Source organism: Hydra vulgaris, chromosome 15 (genome assembly GCF_038396675.1).
Source record: "Hydra vulgaris chromosome 15, alternate assembly HydraT2T_AEP".
Lineage (NCBI taxonomy): Eukaryota > Metazoa > Cnidaria > Hydrozoa > Anthoathecata > Hydridae > Hydra > Hydra vulgaris.
The window spans coordinates 43,830,001-43,851,839 of NC_088934.1; the positions used below are offsets into that span (position 1 = coordinate 43,830,001).

Sequence of the window (21,839 nt, forward strand, 5' to 3'; positions counted from 1 at the left end):
AGTCAAATACATACATACATACATATATATATATATATATATATATATATATATATATATATATATATATATATATATATATATATAACTACAGTCAAAAAATTATGTAGATAGAAAATGAAAAGAATAATAAGAATCTCTATGTAAACTAAAATAACTTGTTTTCACCTTAATCCTGTGCACTTAAAGAAAACAATTCTCTTTATTTGCTTGTTAAAAAAGAAGTAGTTAAAAGACCAAACACTTCCCTCTTCTCCAAACGGATCAGTTTCCATATCAGGATGGTAGCTAAAAACATTTTGATACTGTGAGTTTTTATGTTTGATCAAAAATGTTTAAAAAAAGTTTTCAAAAAACAAGTTTGAGCTTTTGTTTAACAAAGTTCAGAAAAAAAATATTTGAAAAAGTAGAAATTTGTTCATGCGAGTTAAAAAATAAAACGTAAATTTAATATTGTATTTGAAAAAATTGTAAGCTTTTTTTTCCCAATCTTTGATTGTTAAATTTAGATGATCTAATTGGCAATTTTTATTGGGTATTTTTTTTTAAACTGATTAATGATTTTTAATGCATATATGGCTAAAAAGGCCCACAGCATGTCTTTGTGCCACAGCACTACAACTAACATTACCTAAATTTGCAATTTAATTTTTTTACTTTAGTGTACAATATTGGTAGAAAAAATTTTGAAATCTGCAGTTGATTTGCATTTAATGATACAATCTAATTTTATAGATGTTTTTTTTGGTCTTCCCCTACACTCTTTTAAATCATATCTGCAATATTAATTTACAATAATATTATTTAATAATTGAATTGCTTATAAATAACAGTGAAGCAATATCATCTTCTTCTGTGAAATTTTTTTATTTATCTCACAAATTTAGATTTGTATATGCTGAAACATGTTTAAGCTTTCATAACCTTCTATAAATTAAATGTAAACATTTAATAGGTTAATTCGAAAAGGCATCTTTTATCACCTTACTGTGCAATAACCTGTTTGATGTTGCAGAAAGCTTTTACACATGTAAGTATAACAATAAATACATTTACAAATATAATTAATTTACTATATTACTTAGTTTCCTATAGCTTACTATAGGAAACAAAATGATTTTGTTTCCTATAGCTTAGTATACTAACATCTTATAATAATTAAAAACCATTAAGCTTTTTTAAAAAATAAATTAAAGTACAAAATGTTACTGGTCGGAAACTTTAGCACACCACTGTATATGATGCAACAACCATTTTTTTATCCTCTTAACTCAAAACACCTTGATAAATATACTGCCCTGTACTATTGCAAATATAGGTTAAGAACTCTGCACCTCTTGCATACAAACCTTGATAAATATACTGCCCTGTACTATTGCAAATAGGTTAAGAACTCTGCACCTCTTGCATACAAACCTTGATAAATATACTGCCCTGTACTATTGCAAATAGGTTAAGAACTCTGCACCTCTTGCATACAAAGCCAGCATTCTACCACTACAATCATACCGCATTTATATTGCATGCTATCACTATCGTATTCATACTACAACATACCAACATAAATATAAAAAAACTTATTGACACAAACATATAAAAACTTATCACAAGTTAAAGCAAAAACTTGTTTTCATAATAAAATAGTTTTTCTAGCAGTTTTTGAATTGTAACTAATCTTAGCAAACTTCACAACTAATTTCAACCTCTTTCAGCTTCTTAAAAATTCTGAATTCCTTTTATTTTGCAATAAAATAATATCATTGAAAGTACAACTTTTATTTTTATTGATTGTAGTTGTATGCCAATCTTACTAGCTAAATGTTGAGAGGAGTTTTTCTAATTTGTAATTAACTTTATAACTTTGTTAAAAAAGCAAAAACTTTTTACATTAAACCTTTTAGAACTTTTTAAATTTTAATAATCTTTTTTCTGGTTTAAAAATTAAAAACCAGTATTAACTTTATTTGAAGAACTCTTACCTGTATATCTGACAATTTTGTAAGTTAATCTCATCATTAATAGCTTTCCACATATCAGTACTTAAAATTGCAAATTCTTCGCCCATAGCTGTAGACAAGAGGGAGTTAACATTGTTAATAACCCAAGGCAAATCTGGTTCTCTGCTAAACTCTTCTGATTTCACATGGGAAAACTCATAATCTGGAAATGATGCATTCAAAGTTGATATTAAAGTAAACAACATTTTTCTGTTCATAACTAAAACTATATTAGAGGAATCTTCTTCAGTACTTGATAAACGACTGCGAGATTGAAATGTTGATTGTGGAGAAACACTGTTCTTTTGCACTTGAGACTCAGAAGGTGCCAAAGCCTCTAAATCTTTGGGACTATGGCCATGCATGTTAAGTTCTTTATATAGTCTTTTATCATTAGTAGTCATTTTACATGAATAACTCTCAATGCTAAATTAAATAAAACAGTAAAAATTTTATAGAATTTACAAAATAATATTTATAGAATTTATAATTTTATTAAACACAACATGCTTTAGAAAACAGTGAATAATATTTGTTTGCGTGTAAATTATAATCAACTAAATTTAAATTAACAGTAATATATATATTTATATATATATATATATATATATATATATATATATATATATATATATATATATATATATATATATATATATATATATATATAGGTCAAATCATTACATTTCAACCAATTTAAAGAAAACTTTGTGGGGCACCATCTCTGATTTTCCTGATTTTTACATATTGTTATGTGCATCATGTAGATAGGTTAAATTAAAAATTTCAGACTTCCAAGTACAACAGTTCGGAAATTATAGGCTTACAAACATGACACAGTGGCCCCCCTCGATTTACAATTGGTCAAAACAGACTTTAGAGATGTATAACTTTTTTCTCACTTTCAACAAGTGTCTCATTTTTTCTAGAACTATTTTCTGGATAGTTCTCTCTTTTAAAAAGTGGTTTTTATTAACTTGTATTAAATTAGAAAAAAATTATGAGCTCCTCAACTTTGGAAAAAATCCTAAAAATGCTAAAATATGCCAAAACGAAACTAGCTGAAGCATTATTCTGTTCACCCACAAGATAGCTTTTCTGATTAGCTACTACTGTCTGCAATAAACGGGCAAAATATAGGCAGCTTGTTGCAGTTTAGAACTTAAAAATATCTTAAAGCAAAATGTCCACACACCTAAAAAGTCCAATTTTCAACCATTTTGAGATGCTTGTAAATTTTTGTATGTTACTAGTTGTATGTTACTAGAAACCATTGCCCCTCTAATCTGTCAACTGGCCTATGTAAAGGGTGGAACTAATTATAAGTCATTTCTTAATAAGAGGAAAGATATGCTTGATTGTCCTCTCCTTGATCTGGTCTTTATAGTAGATAGGGGCACAAATAAAGGGGACAGTAACTTTTTAGAGACCTTCATTATGGTTCAAATAAAGGTCTCTAAATTAATTTAGATATTTAGGTACTTAATACCTAAATATCTAAATAAATTTCAAAATGAAACCATTATTTCTTTAAATTCTATTTTATCATAGGTAATCAGTGGTGTTTATGCAGGCTGGGTTGGGAAGCGGGAGCGATCGCTCTCGATTTCTGACCACGGAAATAATATTTAGTTGCAAAAAACTGGCCAGGTTTTGCAGTCGTTTTGAGAACATTTTAATTTATGTGTGTCCGTGAAACAAAAAATTTTTGTTTTACGGACATACATGGAAACATACATAAAGCTGAATGTTCGTAAAACATCTTGGTGCGGAAGTATAAAAAGAATATTCGCGAACACTAAAAACCCGCCAAATCTACGAACAAACTAATTCTATTGGTTCAAAAATTACGCTGACTAAGCGAAATAAAGTTCTAGAGTTTTCTGTAGAATTGTTTTAAAAATTGTATTATTCCAATTCGTTGATATTCTAGCATAAATTGTTTTAAGAATATAAATCATGCGAACTAATAATTTAATAATATGGCTCATTCTCGGAGCCACATCTGCAAAGCCGTAAATCTTTTAAACTAATATTATTTGTTTACAAAAATAAATGTTTTAAATATATATTTTTTAAATTGTCAAAATTTTGAAAGTTTATTATGTATTATTGATTTTTATTAATATATTCTTATTTTATAATTAAAAGTATGTATTTTTTATGTAAATGTAATTATGTGTATCTTTTTTAATCTACTGTAATCTTTTAAAGAAATTTTTACGATTCATTTGTTAAACAAAAAGACTTTCAACAATAATTGTATTTTCAATGAAATTGTTAATAATCATCGAAGTTAATAAAACTAATTATGAAATAAACTTAAAAGAAGTTTCTAATTACTAAACACAAACATGCATTAAAAAGTAACTCGCGCTATATATATATATATATAAATATATATATATATATATATATATATATATATATATATATATATATATATATATATATATATATATATATATATATATATATATATATAAGTTATTAAATATAAAGAAAAGTTTTTATGTTCTTAGATATTGGTTTACTAGCTCTAAATATTTTCGCTTCAGTTGCGATTCTTACAAACTCGTTATTCTTTAAGTAAAAGTTTCTTTTTTGTCTTAAATACTAATTAAAATTAAAAAGCCCACTTGCTAAACATCATTAGCGATATTGTAAAGCAGTTCCGCTTCCTCTTCATAAAGTATTTTCAGTTGATTTCTATCTTTTTAGTTGATTTCTATCTTTTTAGTTGATTTCTATCTAGTGAATTTAATTTCTACAGTAACACAATGATTTAATTATTTGATTGTTAATCTTACTAAGAAGAATTGTTTCAAATATGTTAAAATTTTCACGCGAAACATTAAACTGTTACTTAAAAAAATTAACTTTTTTATTTATAAATAATTTAGCTTAAATAAAATTAAAGCTTGCGCTAGTTTTATTAGAATCATGTTAGACTTTTCGGGGCCGGGGGCTATTTTTATATTAGAGGCCTTTTTATGTGCCCCACCGTGTTACTGTAGTAATTAACTAGATAAAAATCACCTAAAAAGATAGAAATCAACTAAAAATACTTTATAAAGAGGAAGCGGAACTGCTTTACAATATCGCTAATGACTAAAAAAAAAAGTCTTCTAGATTATTTCGGGACCCGGGACTATAGCCCCCTTTAACCCCAACCCTCCTTTAGTCCAGCACTGGAAACAAGACACGAGTATATAAATAAAAATTGTATGAAACTCTTTAATAAGTAAAAGAACATTTGTTTCCTTATCAAGCAATCGTAAGATTGCTTGATAAGGAAACAATAAATAACAATTTTATATTAAAAAATAACAATTTTATATTAAAAAATCTCGTCTAATTTTATAAAAAAATTATAAAAGAGCGATGTTTCGAAAATATTTGTTCTAAACGTAATTTATTTTGCATTAAGTTTTTTCGTGTTAAAAGTTATTTTCTCGATTTTTTTTTTTGTAATTGTCTCTCATCGGTCCAATTAATCTTTTTTGCGCTTTCTTTTTGTTTTTTGAAATATTCTCAAAACGACTAAAAATCTGGCCAGCTTTTCGCAACTAAATATTATTCCCGTGGTCAGTTATCAGAGCGATCGCTCCTGCTTCCCGACCAAGCCTGGTGTTTATGTGGTCTGGCCCCCCCTCCCCCCACTAAGTTGAAGGGGAAAGGGGGTTTGGGGTGGTACCAATCAAAAAGGGAAGAAGGGCAACCAACTTACAAAGATATAAGCATTCATTTTCTAGCATGAAACATACATAATTATTTTCTAATGAATATACAGTCAAGGCCATTAAATCTTTACTGCATTTTTTCATGCTTTTACCATAAGATTCAAATTTTCATAGTAACTATCAAAAATGTGTGCGAGATTTTCCAGCAAATATACAATGTAATGGTCTTAAAAGGGAATTAACAAAAGTTAATTAAATTATTAAAAGTTAGTTGAATTTGATTGGTGCCACCCCAAAACCCTTTCCCCCCTCTCACCCTCACGTTAGTGAGTGGGGGGGGGGGGGAGGGGTCCAGACCACATAAACACCACTGGTTACCTATGATAAAATAGAATTTAAAGAAATAATGGTTTCATTTTGAAATTTATTTAGATATTTAGGCATTAAGTACCTAAATATCTAAATTAATTTAGAGACCTTTATTTGAACCATAATGAAGGTCTCTAAAAAGTTACTGTCCCTTTATTTGTGCCCCTATCTACTATAAAGACCAGATCAAGGAGAGGACAATCAAGCATATCTTTCCTCTTATTAAGAAATGACTTATAATTAGTTCCACCCTTTACATAGGCCAGTTGACAGATTAGAGGGGCAATGGTTTCTAGTAACATACAACCGTTGATGATTGAAAAATAGGGTAATTTAAAAATGCTGGCATTTTTGGTGTGGATTTGACAAGTTTATAATGTTTGCATATTCAGATAGTTAGGTCTAATGGTCTTATATGCTGTTAATCTTAGATCAAAACAAAGTGTTAGAAAAATTTACAAGCATCTCAAAATGGTTGAAAATTGGACTTTTTAGGTGTGTGGACATTTTGCTTTAAGATATTTTTAAGTTCTAAACTGCAACAAGCTGCCTATATTTTGCCAGTTTATTGCAGACAGTAGTAGCTAATCAGAAAAGCTATCTGTAAAGACTTGTGGATTTTAGCATTTTTAATTTTTTTAAACTCGATTTACGAAGACCATTCGTAAATCGAGGGGGGCCACTGTGTCATGTTTGTAAGGCTATAATTTCCGAACCGTTGTACTTGAAAGTCTGAAATTTCTAATTTAACCTATCTACATGATGCACATAACAATATGTAAGAATCAGGAAAATCAGAGATGGTGCCCCACAAAGTTTTCTTTAAATTGGTTGAAATATAATGATTTGACCCATATATATACACACAATTGTATATATATGAGTCAAATCTTGGAGAATCTTGGAGAAAATTGTAACCAATTGCTTTGGTTACAATTTTCTCCAAGAAAGCTTCATTGGGACTCCCAATCAATCCGGATTTAAGAAAAACCATAGCACTTTTATGCCCTTTTTTTTTTTAAAAAGATATTTTAAACTTTTACCTGTCACATGGCTCAAATATGCATGTAGCATTCATTGACATTAGTAAGGCCTTTGATAGAGTTTGCTTTAATACACTATTTATGAAACTCTCTAAAATTATCCCTGGTGTAACTTTATGCTTACTGATTGTCTGGTATGCTGGTCAAACAGCTCAGATCCAATGAGATGGGAAAATATCCAAAACATTTACCATCAGTAATGGAGTTTAATAAGGAGGTATACTTTCTCCTCTGCTATTTGATATATATAGTAACGATATTAGTGTTCTATTCAATAAAACTACTATAGGCTGCTGCTTGGGTCCATCTCTCATTAATCATCTTCTTTATGCTGATATTTTCCTGTGTGCACCATCAGCCAAAGGTCTCTAGATCTTACTTGACTTATGCTTGGAGTATGCTATGAAACATGATATAGCTTATAACATTATAAAGTCTGAATAAATAGCCCTAATTTCACATTATCTAACATGGTTCTTACATAAATTACAAAATATAAATACCTAGGTCATTTGATCTTAAATGATATGCAGGATGACAAAGATATTCTAAAACAAGTTCACTCTATCTATGCTAAAGCAAACTTCATTCATAGAAAGTTCAGCACAACACAAATACAAACAAAGATCATGTTATTTAATGTCTTTTGCAGTCCAATTTATGGACGTCAGTTATGGTACCATTGATGTTTAAATGGAGAGCTGAGTTATATTTACAAGACTTACATTTTTTTTTCCATTGGGTTTTGTGTGTATTTAAGTGTGTTATTTTTCAATCCACTTTATTTTACCCATTGTATAATTATCATCAAATTGAGCCTGTCAATAAATTTGATTGATTGATATATAATATATAAATATATTTAATAAGGATTTTTTATTAGCTTATTTACTTTTATAGTTTTTTTGATAGAAATTTATTTTCATGTTTGTATTTAGAAATCAATTCCGATTTTTTATTAAATAAAAATTATTGATTTGCTTGTGTAACTATTTCAAATTTTTCTTGTAGGCAAAATAGCATTTAGGAATGTTTAGGAAATTATATAAAAGCACTGTTTTAAGAATGGACCAATATAAAATAAAATCATTAAAATAAAAAATTCTGCTATATTCTCATTGAGTTTTTTTTCTTTTCTTTTTTTTCGTATAACAAGGCATTATTTATAGCTCTTTATAATTCTTTCCACATTTTCTGTGCAACTGTAGCTAACTTTAATTGTATTTTGATTGAATATTTTAAGCAATTAATTCGAGAACGGGAAATGTTTAGCTAACAATTTTGGGTTGAGTTTAATAGGTTGAACCAAATTATTTTTCTAGTTTTATTTCACTTTTTCACATTTTTTATATTATATGCACTACTATTAAATAATTCATTAATGTTGAATATTTCACTTAATAAATCTAAAAAACATATAGTTCAACAAATTCACAAACTTCTGCTCCATTATAATTGCACGTTGTTACATCAAAGAAGTCAGTGTTTTTCTTCTTCCATACTTTTTCATCAAAATAAAGCCTGCAATGCTTTATTACAGGAATTGTCCCTTCTGGACTAACTGTGCAGCTGTTTGCAAATTTAATTGTTGTACCTAAATTATATGGCATAAAAGTGATGATTGATCATGGTAATTACACCAGGATATCTAGTGACTATCGAACTCAATACCAAATTAAAAATAATGATAAAAAACTTAAACATTTTCTTAGGTAGCAACAGCGTTGTTTGATGTTTTTTTTTAGAAATGTATTTAAACTTCACTTCTGAAAAATAGAAAAATTAAGCTTGATTTTAATGTTATAATTATGCATGATTGACACATTTTAATTTGACTTTATTGATGTTAAAAATTTAGTTGTTGTTTTTGTGCCAAATTAATGTTAAAGGAAGGTTAAAGTTTTTTTTTAAACTGTTAAAACATTTTTGGATATAACTGACACTTTATCTAAGCACCTTCTGAATATCAAAAAAAAAATCCTGACAAAATTAAATGATATTACAGTTAGCTATTTGAAATAAAAAATATAGGGGAGTAGAAACTAAATATAAACAAATAGATTATTGTTGGTATGTGCATATAAGTTGATTTACAGCAACAATTTTGTAATCAAAATATTTGGCTTTTTTATATGATAAAATGTGTGTGCTTGATGTATGTGTTGTTATTTTTTAAAATTTGATATGAATATATATGAATATTGATATATGTTTTATAAAAAGTAGAATAGCTAAACTTCATTTCGTGTTATTCTTTTTTGTAGTTATCAATGTTAATTATAAATTTACTCGTCTGAAAAACTTTAACTTTGATCATATGTAAAATTAATATCAAAGGTGTGTTGAGGTTTTTATTAAATGTACTAGACCTGGTTTCAAAGCATATTTTCTATGTTCATGCCAAATTTTATTGAAAAAAGTTTATGCACCAGATACCTAGTTTCTTGTAGCAGAATATGTACTCAAGTTAAATTATTGTAATTAGAGAAAAATATTGCACAAATATCAACAAAATTTTATAACAAAACTACCGTTAGCCGAAAGTGATATTCTAAAATTAGTTACAGTTTTATTGAGAAATTCTTGTAATCAGATTTTGTAACTTAAATTTGCATAACATTTTGCAGAACTGTTACTTTTTTTAATGAAATTATCACTAATTTTAGCTTCTTTCCAATGATATATAATATTCAAATATATAAAAAGTTTGAAATTTTTATACACATACCTATTTATTGCATAAATACGTAGTAAAAATTGTAAATAAAATTAAAATTTTTATATACTGGATTTTAAAATCTACCAAGATTAACTTGTAGTGAAATCTTTTAAAACATTAAAATCAAATTAATTAATGGATAAAAATTAAAACACATTGATACTTTAATATACCGTACATAACATTTGAAAATAAATTTTACCTAGCCTGTATGTTGATGCTTTCTCCAGATACTGAAAGCGAAGAGCTTAAAGACTCAAATGTCATATTTTGTAAAAGCTTCATTTTTTTTTTTTTTAGTATAAATTTTAAAAAAACCTGTAAAAGTTTGAGGTAGACTATAAACGTTTCTAAAGTAATAATTTTAAATATTAGAATAACTGCATTACAAAAAAAACTAAATATGCAAACGCTATGAACAGTTCAATCACAATAATCAAAAAAAGAATAAATAAAAAAAATAAAACTTCCTATTATACAACAGAACTTGTATTACTTTTTTCAAGTTAAAAAAAAGTAAACAAAAACTTAATTCATCAAAGAAAAAAAAATTAATAATGGTATTAAGTAAGTAGGAGGACATAACACATTACTCACCCGTATAGGTTTTTTTAGAAGCTCGCCGTAAATAAAGCAACTAAGAACTTTTGGGCAAAACCAGAAGGCTGTTTAAGTAACGGGCCGTGACTAGCGAAATTTAAAAAAAATGTGCAGCCGATATTTAAAAAATCAATACGATGAATATTATTTGTTTTAAAATACAATTGTTTTATTTAACGTCTACCTTGATACTTTAGACAATGTAAAGATTGATAAAAATTTATAAAACAATTTATAAATTGACGGAAAACAATTTCTTACACGGCAAACAATTTGGATTAAAAAAAAACTACTCAACCAACCATGCTATAATTGAGCTAGTAAGTCATATATCTAATGCTTTTTGTAATGATTGCTTTACGTTAGGAGTTTTTATTGATCTTTCTAAAGCTTTTGACACCGAAAATAACATTCTTCCAAAAAAAATTGAAGTGTATCGAGTAAAAAATGATAACTTACTTTGGTTTAAAGATTATTTATCAAACAGAAAACAATACATTCAGTACGAAACAACAAAAAGCACCATAAATTGCGGGGTTTCCCAAGGTTTTCTCAAATTTTACTCTATATAAATGATTTAAATTCAACATCAAACTTATCAAATTTAATCTTATTTGCGGATGACTCCAGTTTGTTTAATTCACATAAAGACACTAAGAACCTTTTTAACATGGTTAACAAAGAACTACATAAAATAAACGAATGGTTCATGTGTAACAAACTCTCTATGAAAGGCAAAAAGAATAAATTCATCTCACCGATATTTTAACCCTAAAATTAAAAATATCTCCACCGATATTTTAACCCTATTTTAGAGAAATAAACCCTACAAAATGCTCATATAACAACTTTGTCATCCCAAAGTTTACATTAAAGCTAAATTCATACTCAGTCCAACACTGCGGACCTTATATGTGGAAACTTTTCCCCCAAATTTTTACTCTCAAGAAAAATACACTTGAACAATTCATATTTGAATCAAAGCGTATTTTTTTTCCACGGACTTAAATTTTCTTTTTCTTTTTTAGTAAAAAAATATAAACTAGCACAATTTATTTCTTTTATTTGCTTTTACTTTTATTTGTTCTAAATCTATTTTTAAAAAAGAAGTTATATATTAACAGTTATATAAATTTTGAAACGTTGTTTTACACATTTTATGTATTTTTTATAACATGCATTTATCACGAATTTATATATTTCATTGTAAAAAACGCCCTGTAATGAAGCCATAATGGGGCTTAGTGATAAGACAAACTGATGTCTTCTTCTTGCTCCAGCCAATTGTTTGATTATCTATGTTATTTTATAAATTGTAACTTTCTACCACAAAATTAAAAAAAAAAATTTTAATTAAAATTTTTATTTTATTTTATTAATAATATGAAATAAGATGAAAATTAAACAGCGATTCTTTGCTTGATTTTCATTCCTTTACATGTATGATTTATTGAATTTCCTGTATATGTGTTAATTGTTTTGTGTGTTTTCCCTGATTACTTGTCATGCGCAATGCCATTTCTCCAAATTCTAAATAAACTTATTTCGTTCATTGTTTTGATCTCTGATGACAGCATGTTGATCATCATTAAAATTACAATCTTCATTCATACTTTTTACATTTAAAATTTTCCACCATTTGACATCAATTTCAATAAAATCAGCAGCCTCTTTATAATTGAGATGTTGAAGGTTTTAGGTTGACTAAATAGAGCGCTGTATGTTTTGTCAGGAAACGCCTTTACACAGATAGAAACAGATTGTTTTTCAATATGACTTAGTCAAACAGAAACTTCATTCAAATCAGAAAGCTTCATTTTGATTCATCTAAAAGGTAAAATTTTGTTAAGTGTTTTTTTCACAAAATAAATTTTATCAAAATAAGTTATCTATTTTTTTCTGTGAACTAGTTGTTAAGAATGTTTTTTGATTGAGTAGACAAAACCAAGCAACCAAAAAGTTCCATTGGTGGTGGTGGTGGTTAACCAAAGTCTTTCGGTAAAATTGTCAATTTTTTTAAAAAACGTCCAATTTGTTTGATGTCCCTCATATACAAAATTAGTCTTTGCTAATTTGCTAATTGCCTTTGCTTTACCATATAACTCTCTTAATGCTACTACAAATGAATTTTGATTGTAGATTTATAACCAAACTCATTTGATTGTAGGGCTACAATTAACAAGAAGTTTGGTACTGTTAAACATACAAGCTATAAAAACATCTAAAACAGTTTTTGTATGAGAACCTGGACCATCTAATGATTTTCTAAGACAAGAATGTAACAACTTTTTTTTACCTTGTCTTGGAGAATAATAAAAGTTCTTTGACCATTAATTAAATTATTGAAATCTTCTATAAAAAAATTAGTTAATAATTTCAGTACTTGTAAAGTAATGCGTGTTAATGTAGACGAGAAGTGTCCAAACACTCAAATGCTCTGATGATTTATTCAAATTTAGACCATGTGTTAACAGTATTAGACACTGTATAAACATTTTTTTTTACACCATTGAAATAGGATTCAAAATTTAAATGACTATCAAATTTAATGCAAAACCTTGGTGTTGCATAATTAATAATAATTATCTAAAATAAATAATTTCGACAGAAAATTGCATTTTTTATTTTAAAATGTATCACAAACAACGTCCAAGTCAAAATGGTCTTATGCTAAAAATTTGGACAGAGAATGATGTATGTTCAGTTAATCTTAAAGAGGGTATAGGTATTGGTTTTGGCTCAAAGGAGTCAAAAACCAACACTCAATTTGATCCAAATGGGTGGGTTTTTTGGTAGTTCTTTTTCTTTTGTTTTCATTTTTTATGGCGTATTTAGGCAAATTAAGTTCACAGGCTATAGTGTTGCTTGTCATTTTTAAATTTGCATTAGAAATATATTTTATCTAACCTGTATTTTCTAAATCTATAAACTAACGTTTTTGAGTCATTTGACTTCTCTGATTAGTATTTCGTAGAACAGCTTTAGACACAGCATTTTTTTCACCATTTTTATAACTGACTAAGTAAAGAAAAAGCCAAACAAGTTTTTTTAAGATCCTCTTTGTCCATTTTGTTAAAATAAAAATTTTTTAGTTTAATTTTACTACTTAGAGAACGAAATAAGAAAAACGGACTATTTTTAATCTTTTTTTTTTTCAAGCTGGACAACAAATTCTACTTTTAAACTCGTGAGTAAAACTGCTAAGAGTTTTCATAGTCTTCTGCTAAGAGTTTTCATAGTAAAACAACTAAGAGTTTTCATAGTCTTCTGTTAAGAGTTTTCATAGTAAAACTGTTAAGAGTTTTCATAGTCATCTGTTAAGAGTTTTCATAGTAAAACTGCTAAGAGTTTTCATAGTCTTCTGCTAAGAGTTTTTATGGCAAAACTGCTAAGAGTTTTCATAGTCTAATCGTTTATTATAAGAAACAAAAATGAGATAAGAAACAAAGCGTCAAGTTATTTCTAATTTGAGGTATAAATGTTGCGATTTAATAAGGTACTGATTTGACTGTAGGATATTGCAAAAACACTGTAATTTCAGCAAGAAAAACACACTAAAATATTCATTTAAACACATAAAAATTTTCATTTAACTGACTGAAAATTTTAATATAAAAGTATAAATCGAGTCAAAAATTAAGAAGTTTGCAAATTTAATGTAATGGTAACTATTTAAAGTTATCACTTTAAATTATTACCATAGATTTGTTATAAAACATTTTTTTGACACAAGAAAAACCATTAAAGTTTTTGCTATGTCTTAAAATGAAAATATTGATAATTTAGGAAATATATTTCATAAGTTTTTTATTTATTTCGAACAGACGGTTTTTAACTGTTGTAAAATTTGTACAAGAAATCGATTAAAGATTAAAAAAAAAAAAAATGTAGAAAGAAAAAAGAAGGGTCCATCGTTTTGTTTTTTACTTGTGCAAAGATGGATTTATCAATGACAAATATTGAGAAACTAATAGTATCGAAGCTTGAAGATTAGAAGCAAAACTTTTTAAAAGAAACTGAAAAACTATTTAAAAAACAAGAAAAAACTTTTACAAAAATAATGAGTTCCAGCATAAAAATAATATCAGACAAACTAGATAAACTTGAAAAAGAACTTAGTTTTAATAAATACTGAGTTGAAATACTTGAAAAAGATGCTAGCGACATTAAAGATAGTCTTAACTTCCAAGAGGATAACATCAACCCAGTGAAAAAGCGCACATGGGATACGCGTGGAATTTTTCCACATGTAACCCATGTGGGGATTATTATTTTGTCCCATGTGGGTTTCATATGGTAAATCCCACATGGATTCCATATGGTAAATCCCATATGGGATACGCGTGGGTTTTTACCATATGTAACCCATATGGGGATTATTATTTTGTCCCATGTGGGTTTCATATGGTAAATCCCACATGGGTTTTATGTGGTAAATCCTACATGGGATATAGGTGGAAAATACTACATGTTATAGATCTTAAATGCCACATATTTTAATCCAAATGGTATAAAAGTAGTCAATACTAGAAAAATGAAAGTCCGAATGCTTCTATGATAATTTTTAAAATTCTTTTAATTTAAAAATTACTTAAATAGTAATTTAAAATTAATCATCGAAGCTTTCAGAGAGGCTTAACTTAATCTGGTATTTGCTACTTTATCCCATTTGGTATTCAAAACGTGTAGCATTTTTGATCTTTTACATGTGATGTTTTCCACCTATAACCTATGTGGGATTTACCTTAAACTATTATGACGAAATTTTATAAAATTAAAAAACGTATTGCAAAATGAATTTATTTAAAAATAAATGCTATTAACCAATACATCCAAAACGAATATTAAAAATATTATTTTTTCTTTTGCGATTTACACGCCGTTTTTTGTCAATTGAATTAATTAAATCGCTTCGGCTTGTATAATACCAAGGTTTTTAGTATCTTCTAACTTTCTTCAAGCATTTTCTAAAAAAAAAAAATATAAATACAAATATATATATATATATATATATATATATATATATATATATATATATATATGTAGAAAGAGAGAGAGAGACAGAGAGAGAGACAGAGAGAGAGAGACAGAGAGACAGAGAGAGAGAGAGAGAGAGAGAGAGAGAGAGAGAGAGAGAGAGAGAGAGAGAGAGAGAGAGAGAGAGAGAGAGAGAGAGAGAGAGAGAGAGAGAGAAAGAGAGCAATTTTAATAAGGAACCTTATTAGTCGAGCAATTTTAATTATTAGCCAGTTTGAAGTCATTAATGACTACAATATTTCACAAATAATTATTTCATAATTTATTACTTACAATGACTAACGTATTATGCGTAATTGAACACATATTATGCGTAATGAGCTTGAACCCATGAGGAGAATCCTGAAAAAAAGTGATCAATAAGGATAAGTAGTTAAACAAAAAAACAAAAACAAAAATGTAAAAACCTACTTTTTCAATGATGTAGACTTCTATAATAACAGGCCTTGACATCGCACAAAATGCCGTAAAAACTGAAGGCCGATTAAACTTTCACTTTTACTTATATTGATATATTTTTATATTAGGTAGGGTGTAATGGCAGTCTATGTTTTCTAATTATAATCTCTAGTAAAAACGGAAATATAAAAAGAAAACCAAAAAATTGTTAAAAGATAATCATGCTTTTCGTATTTCAAATTTCATTAAGAATATTTATGTAATATTAAATAGTATCAATAACAAGCAATACCATAATAAAGTATATATCTATATATTAGAAAGATAACTGTATTTTTAATTTTTTTTGCTAAAAATGGTAACAATAAAAATCACCATCAATAAAAAACACCAACAAAAGTTGATTCAAGCAAAAAAAAAGTTTTATCAATATATCTCAACAGGGTTAAAGTCCTTATACTTGGCAACTTGTAGTCAATACACAAACAATCATATAAACTTCGTCGCATAGCAAAATACTCATATGCTCTACATATAATATCTGAAGTATATAAAACTTCACCAACATTAACTTTTCTCATAGCATTAAGGTGTTCGAATAGAATATTTGACAGAAGCGAACTTTCTTTATTTTTTAAAAATCTAACTGCTTCAAATAAAGCTGATTTTGTTTTTATTAACTTTAATTTGTTTACAGCTAAATATGAAATATTACAAGTTATGCCATTATGGTTAGCTAAAAATAAATAATCATTGAAAATTACTAAAATAAATAATGGAACACCAAGTTTGTACATTTTTGATTGTATGTGCAAACTTTTTTTATTAAGCTGGAAAACAATAACATTGTTATTATCACTTAACAAAGATTGAATATCGTCAAATATAAGTTCATCCTCTTTAAGAAAATCATTTAACTCATCTGGTAAAATGCTTCGAAAACCGCTTGAAGTTACATTTTTTCTAACTTTACTTGCTGGTGTGGCTAAACAACTAGGCGGAATATTTTAAAAACAGATGGTGGGTTTAAAGGTCGTTGCTTCCCATATTTGCTTTCAAAAGGTGCTTCATTTGGCCAATGCAGTTGACATAATGCTATATAGTCTGTAACAATAAAACCATTTCTTGGGATAGCTTCACTGCATCTTTTTCTCTCCTCTAGATTCTTCGGGAATTTATAAATTGATGTTTTTGTCGTAGTTGAGTATTGATATTTTTGTTGTAGTTGTAATTGATATTGTAGTTGTAAATGAATAAATTGATATTTTTGTTGTAGTTGAGATAGTTCGACTTGCAAATAGATACACAGCATTTTAAAGGCATTTTTAAGGCATTTTAATTATTAAAAAAACTTATCGTTAGTTTGACAATATTATTACCTTACAATGTTAATGCCATGAACCTTACAACGTTATCGTCTTGATGTTGGGCTATCTAATTTATAAACCAATCACATTTTAAAGATTTATTAAAAAAGCGCGAACACAAACTTTCGTCTAATGTTAAAAGATGAAAATGTAAACAAAGTATTAGAAATTGGCCTTCAGTTTAACAACTTTGTTGCGCGATGTCAAGGCCTTTTATTATAGAAGGCCGCGGTCACACATAATATAATATTCTGAAACTAATAAACAAACATCTAAATTTCTATAAGTAAATTTATTCTTTGATCATTGCCTTCATATCCTATCTTATTTTCATATCATAATCTATTATGGAATTATTTATATAACATATCACAACAATATTATTAAATTTGTGATGTTCAAATATCATATGAACATTCTCTAACATGTTCATATGATATTTGAATATAGTTCTTGAGTATATTATCTGCAAACAATTGACTGATGCAAGTTCTAATGTTGTCAAAAACCAAGCATGCATGCATGGGACACTGCAGTGTCCCACAAAGAAATGCAGGTTTGAAAGTCAAATTTTGTTTTATTAAAAAAAAAATTAAAATAGGGGGGAGATAGGGAGGTTTCTGTAACTTTTTTTAGGCTCCAAAACTTTTAACTTTATATATAATAAGGTTCATAAAACTTAAGGGACTTACGAAGTACATTGAGGAACAAAAACAGGATATTTACAGAAACTTTTAAATTTTTAATCTGGAGTACCACAGTGTAATTGGGAATAAAGTCTCTGGGTCCAGTATTCAAAGTAATACAATCTAAAGTAATATATAAATTAAATAAAATGCTTTAAAATGCATGCAGTTATACATATAACTCCTGATAGTTAACTATATGTATAACTAGTTATACATAAAATTTATTATATAAACTTATTTTTTAAGGTTATGCTTGAACAAATTAGAACCAATTAATTCAAATTCAAGATTTAGTTCAAGTTCAAGTTATTTGTTCATTGTTTTTTCACTATTTTATATTTATTTGTTCAAATTTGTTAACTAGTACTAATTCTTACTACAGTAAGAATATTTATCATTGTTGAACGTGATTTTATTAGTAACTTAATTTTACTATCAACATATTTTGACAACACCTTTACATTTTAAATGATGACAGCTTTACTTTTCTATTGATGTTAAATTTATTACGTTTCAATAACTCAGATTGAATTTTAACTGAATTATTGTAAGCTTTGTAAGGGTTTGTTGTATCTCAAATGGTGTTGTAAATAAAGTAAAAATAATATATATATATATATATATATATATATATATATATATATATATATATATATATATATATATATATATATATATATATATATATATATATATATATATATATATATATATATATATAGTATTTACGCTATGGGATCATCCATAAATGATGCAAGTAGATAGAGGGGCAGTGTGAGTTTAACAATAATTGACAATGGGGAGGGGATGTTGAGACCAAAATAATGTCAATTAAAAAATTTAATTAAAAAAAAAAGTAAAATATTTTTTTTTTTAAAAAAGTAAAACAATTTATGCTAGCTATGAGCAGGTTTTAAAGGTATTTACACCAACAATGTGGTCTAAAAACTTCTTGCTTTTGTTGCTTAAAACTGTAGAGGATCATAGGAAAAACAATTTAAATTCAGCTTGCTTATCTGAAAGAACAATTTATGTTTGTTTTTTTTTACTTTTAGTACTGTTGAGAATGAATGTATAATTGAACCCGAAAAAAATTGATGGTATATGCATTTTTTATATTATATTAACAATTCAGATATACCATCATAATACGATAACAAAAACTGACATCATTTTCAATGGGAGATGGCAAAAAATTGACTGAGTTTGATAAAGGGTGAAGTTGTTCAATAAACCGGGTCATCATCTGACATCATTATGCATAGATGACCCTACGATTTAGGTAAAATAAGTAATCAATTTGCCATATTTCTCTTTAGAAAGTGTAAGAAAAAAGCATTGTTATGCTGAGAACCTACCTATTGAGCAAGCTTTGACCACCTATTTTATAAATTTGAGAGACAGAAGTGGAAGTGCGAATCGCAAAAGAACTAATAACAATGCTCTAAATTGATTTTAACTTTGCAGACTAACATTAATATAGTATTTAGAAATAATAACTAAAGTTTACATGATTTTTATAATTTGTATTTATTTCCATTACTTATTAGTTTTCAGTCTCTATTTTATAAAATGAATTAAAAAACTATTTATTTATAGTATAATAATAATACATAAACACTAGTTTCCTAATGCTATTATCATCACAATGTTAATGGTATTCGTTTTAAAGTGAAATTTTGTATCAATTTTATTGTTTTAATGTTATATTTATATATATATATATATATATATATATATATATATATATATATATATATATATATATATATATATATATATATATATATATGTATATATATATATACATTTATTATATATATATAAATATGTATATATATATATGTATATATATATATACATTTATTATATATATATAAATATGTATATATATATATATATATATATATATATATATATATATATATATATATATATATATATATTATTTTTACTTTATTTACAACACCATTTGATATACAACAAACCCCTAAAAAGCTTACAATAATTCAGTTAAAATTCAATCTGAGTTATTGAAATGTAATAAATTTAACATCAATAGAAAAGTAAAGCTGTCATCATTTAAAGTATAAAGGGTGTTGTCAAAATATGTTGATAGTAAAATTAAGTTACTAATAAAATCACGTTCAACAATGATAAACATTCTTACTGTAGTAAAATATAGTACTAACTGATAAATTTGAACAAATAAATATAAAATTAACAAAAACAATGAATAAATAAGAACATTAACTTGAACTTTAACTAAATCTTGAATTTGAATTAATTGGTACTAATTTGTTCAAGCATAACCTTAAAAAATAAGTTTTTATAACAAATTATATGTATAACTTGTTATACATATAGTTAAATATCAGGAGTTATATGTATAACTATATGCATTTTAAAGCATATTATTTTATTTAAACATTACTTAGATCATATTACTTTGAAAACTGGACCCAGAGGCTTTATTCTCAATAACACTGTGGTACTCCAGATTAAAAATTAAAAAGTTTCTGTAAATATCCTGTTTTTGTTCGTCAATGTAGTTCGTAAGTCCCTTAAGTCTTAAGGACCTTATTATATCTAAAGTTAAAAGTTTTGGAGCATAAAAAAAGTTACAGAAACCCATCTCCATCCTATTTTTTTCTTTTTTTAATAAAGAAAATTGGGAATTCTTTGACTTTCAAACCTGCATTTCTTTGTGGGACACTGCAGTGTCCCATGCATGCAAGATTGGTTTTTGACAACATTTCAACTTGCATCAGTTAATTGTTTGCAAATAATTTACTCAAGATCTATATTCAAATAACTATTATATTATCCTAATAATACATCTAATTGCACAAATCTTAATCTTATTTCTATAAAGTAAGATAAAAATTATTCGTGGTACTTACATACTTGCTTGCCATTCTCTTTATTAATATAAAATATTTTCACACAATATAAACGTAACGCAATGCAATGTTGATTTAAATTTCTTTTTTTTAGTTTTCGGCTTTTAAATTAATTCCCATGCAAATCCCACAGGAAACCCACGTGGGATTTCCCATGTGTGTAAATACCATATGGTTCCCACATATAACCCATGTGGGATTACCCACATGGGTTTAAGGTGACAAATTTCCATACGGATACCACATGGGAAAATCCGTCCCACATAAATCCCATCAATCCCACACGGAACCCACGCGGAACCCATGTGGGACGCGGTTTTATTTTTCACTGGGAAGGAGTGAAACATCAAGGAAATGCTTTCTCAACTTAATCTAAAGATCAATGAACAAATAATTACCTTGAAAAAAAACTATAGATCTAGAAAATAGATCTTACCGCAATAATTTAAAAGTTGTTGGTTTTGCAGAACTACTGTCTGATACATGATAATTGTGCACGAGCAGTTAAAAATATCTTTGAAAAACAGCTTGGAATTGCCGATGGTAATGTGGTTGAGTGAGCCCATCGAATAGGAAGAGTTAAAGACAAACTACCAAGAACTATAGTCCTCAAACTCCTAAATTATAATACTAAATGCAAAACTTTAAAATTAGTAAAAAAATTTCGAGGCACTGGAATTTTTATCAATGAAGGTTATTTTTTTTATAAATTTAAAATAAAATCTTTAACTCTCAAAAATTTACAATTCACTTCAGGTGTTTTTAGATTTATCAAAAGCATTTGATACAGTGAATCGTGGCAATTTGATTCATAAACTTAAATATTATGGATGAGTTGCGTAATTTTAAAAAATGGTTTAAAAGTTATTTAACAAACCGAAAACAATTTGTTTCTTTTAAAGATCTTTATCATGAAAATATTTTAAATATTTCATGTGGTGTTCTGCAAGGATCAATTTTGGGGCCATTTCTTTTTTTAATCTACATTAATGATTTGCATAAAACTTCTAATCTTTCAAGTATTATGTTTGCG

The 21,839-nt window shown here is 26.9% G+C and overlaps 1 protein-coding gene and 1 long non-coding RNA gene across 2 annotated transcripts in view; both read right to left on the reverse strand.

Moving 5' to 3' along the window:
- The window catches only part of LOC100214397 (repressor of RNA polymerase III transcription MAF1 homolog), a 14,948-nt gene extending 4,798 nt beyond the window's left edge, over positions 1-10,150 (reverse strand). The window contains exons 1-3 of the mRNA XM_065818798.1: positions 10,014-10,150; positions 1,980-2,423; positions 169-288 (exon numbers count right to left, since the gene is read on the reverse strand). Of these exons, the coding sequence (XP_065674870.1) occupies positions 169-288; positions 1,980-2,423; positions 10,014-10,096 (647 nt within the window). The 5' untranslated portion in view covers positions 10,097-10,150. The remainder of the gene's footprint in view (positions 1-168; positions 289-1,979; positions 2,424-10,013) is intronic.
- Positions 10,151-15,197: 5,047 nt separating this feature from the next.
- Positions 15,198-21,032, reverse strand: LOC136092205 (uncharacterized). Its single transcript, XR_010644268.1, has 3 exons — positions 20,807-21,032; positions 15,722-15,790; positions 15,198-15,378 (listed from the first exon to the last, which is right to left on the reverse strand). It is a non-coding gene; the product is annotated as an uncharacterized LOC136092205 (long non-coding RNA).
- Between the last annotated feature and the right edge of the window lie 807 nt (positions 21,033-21,839).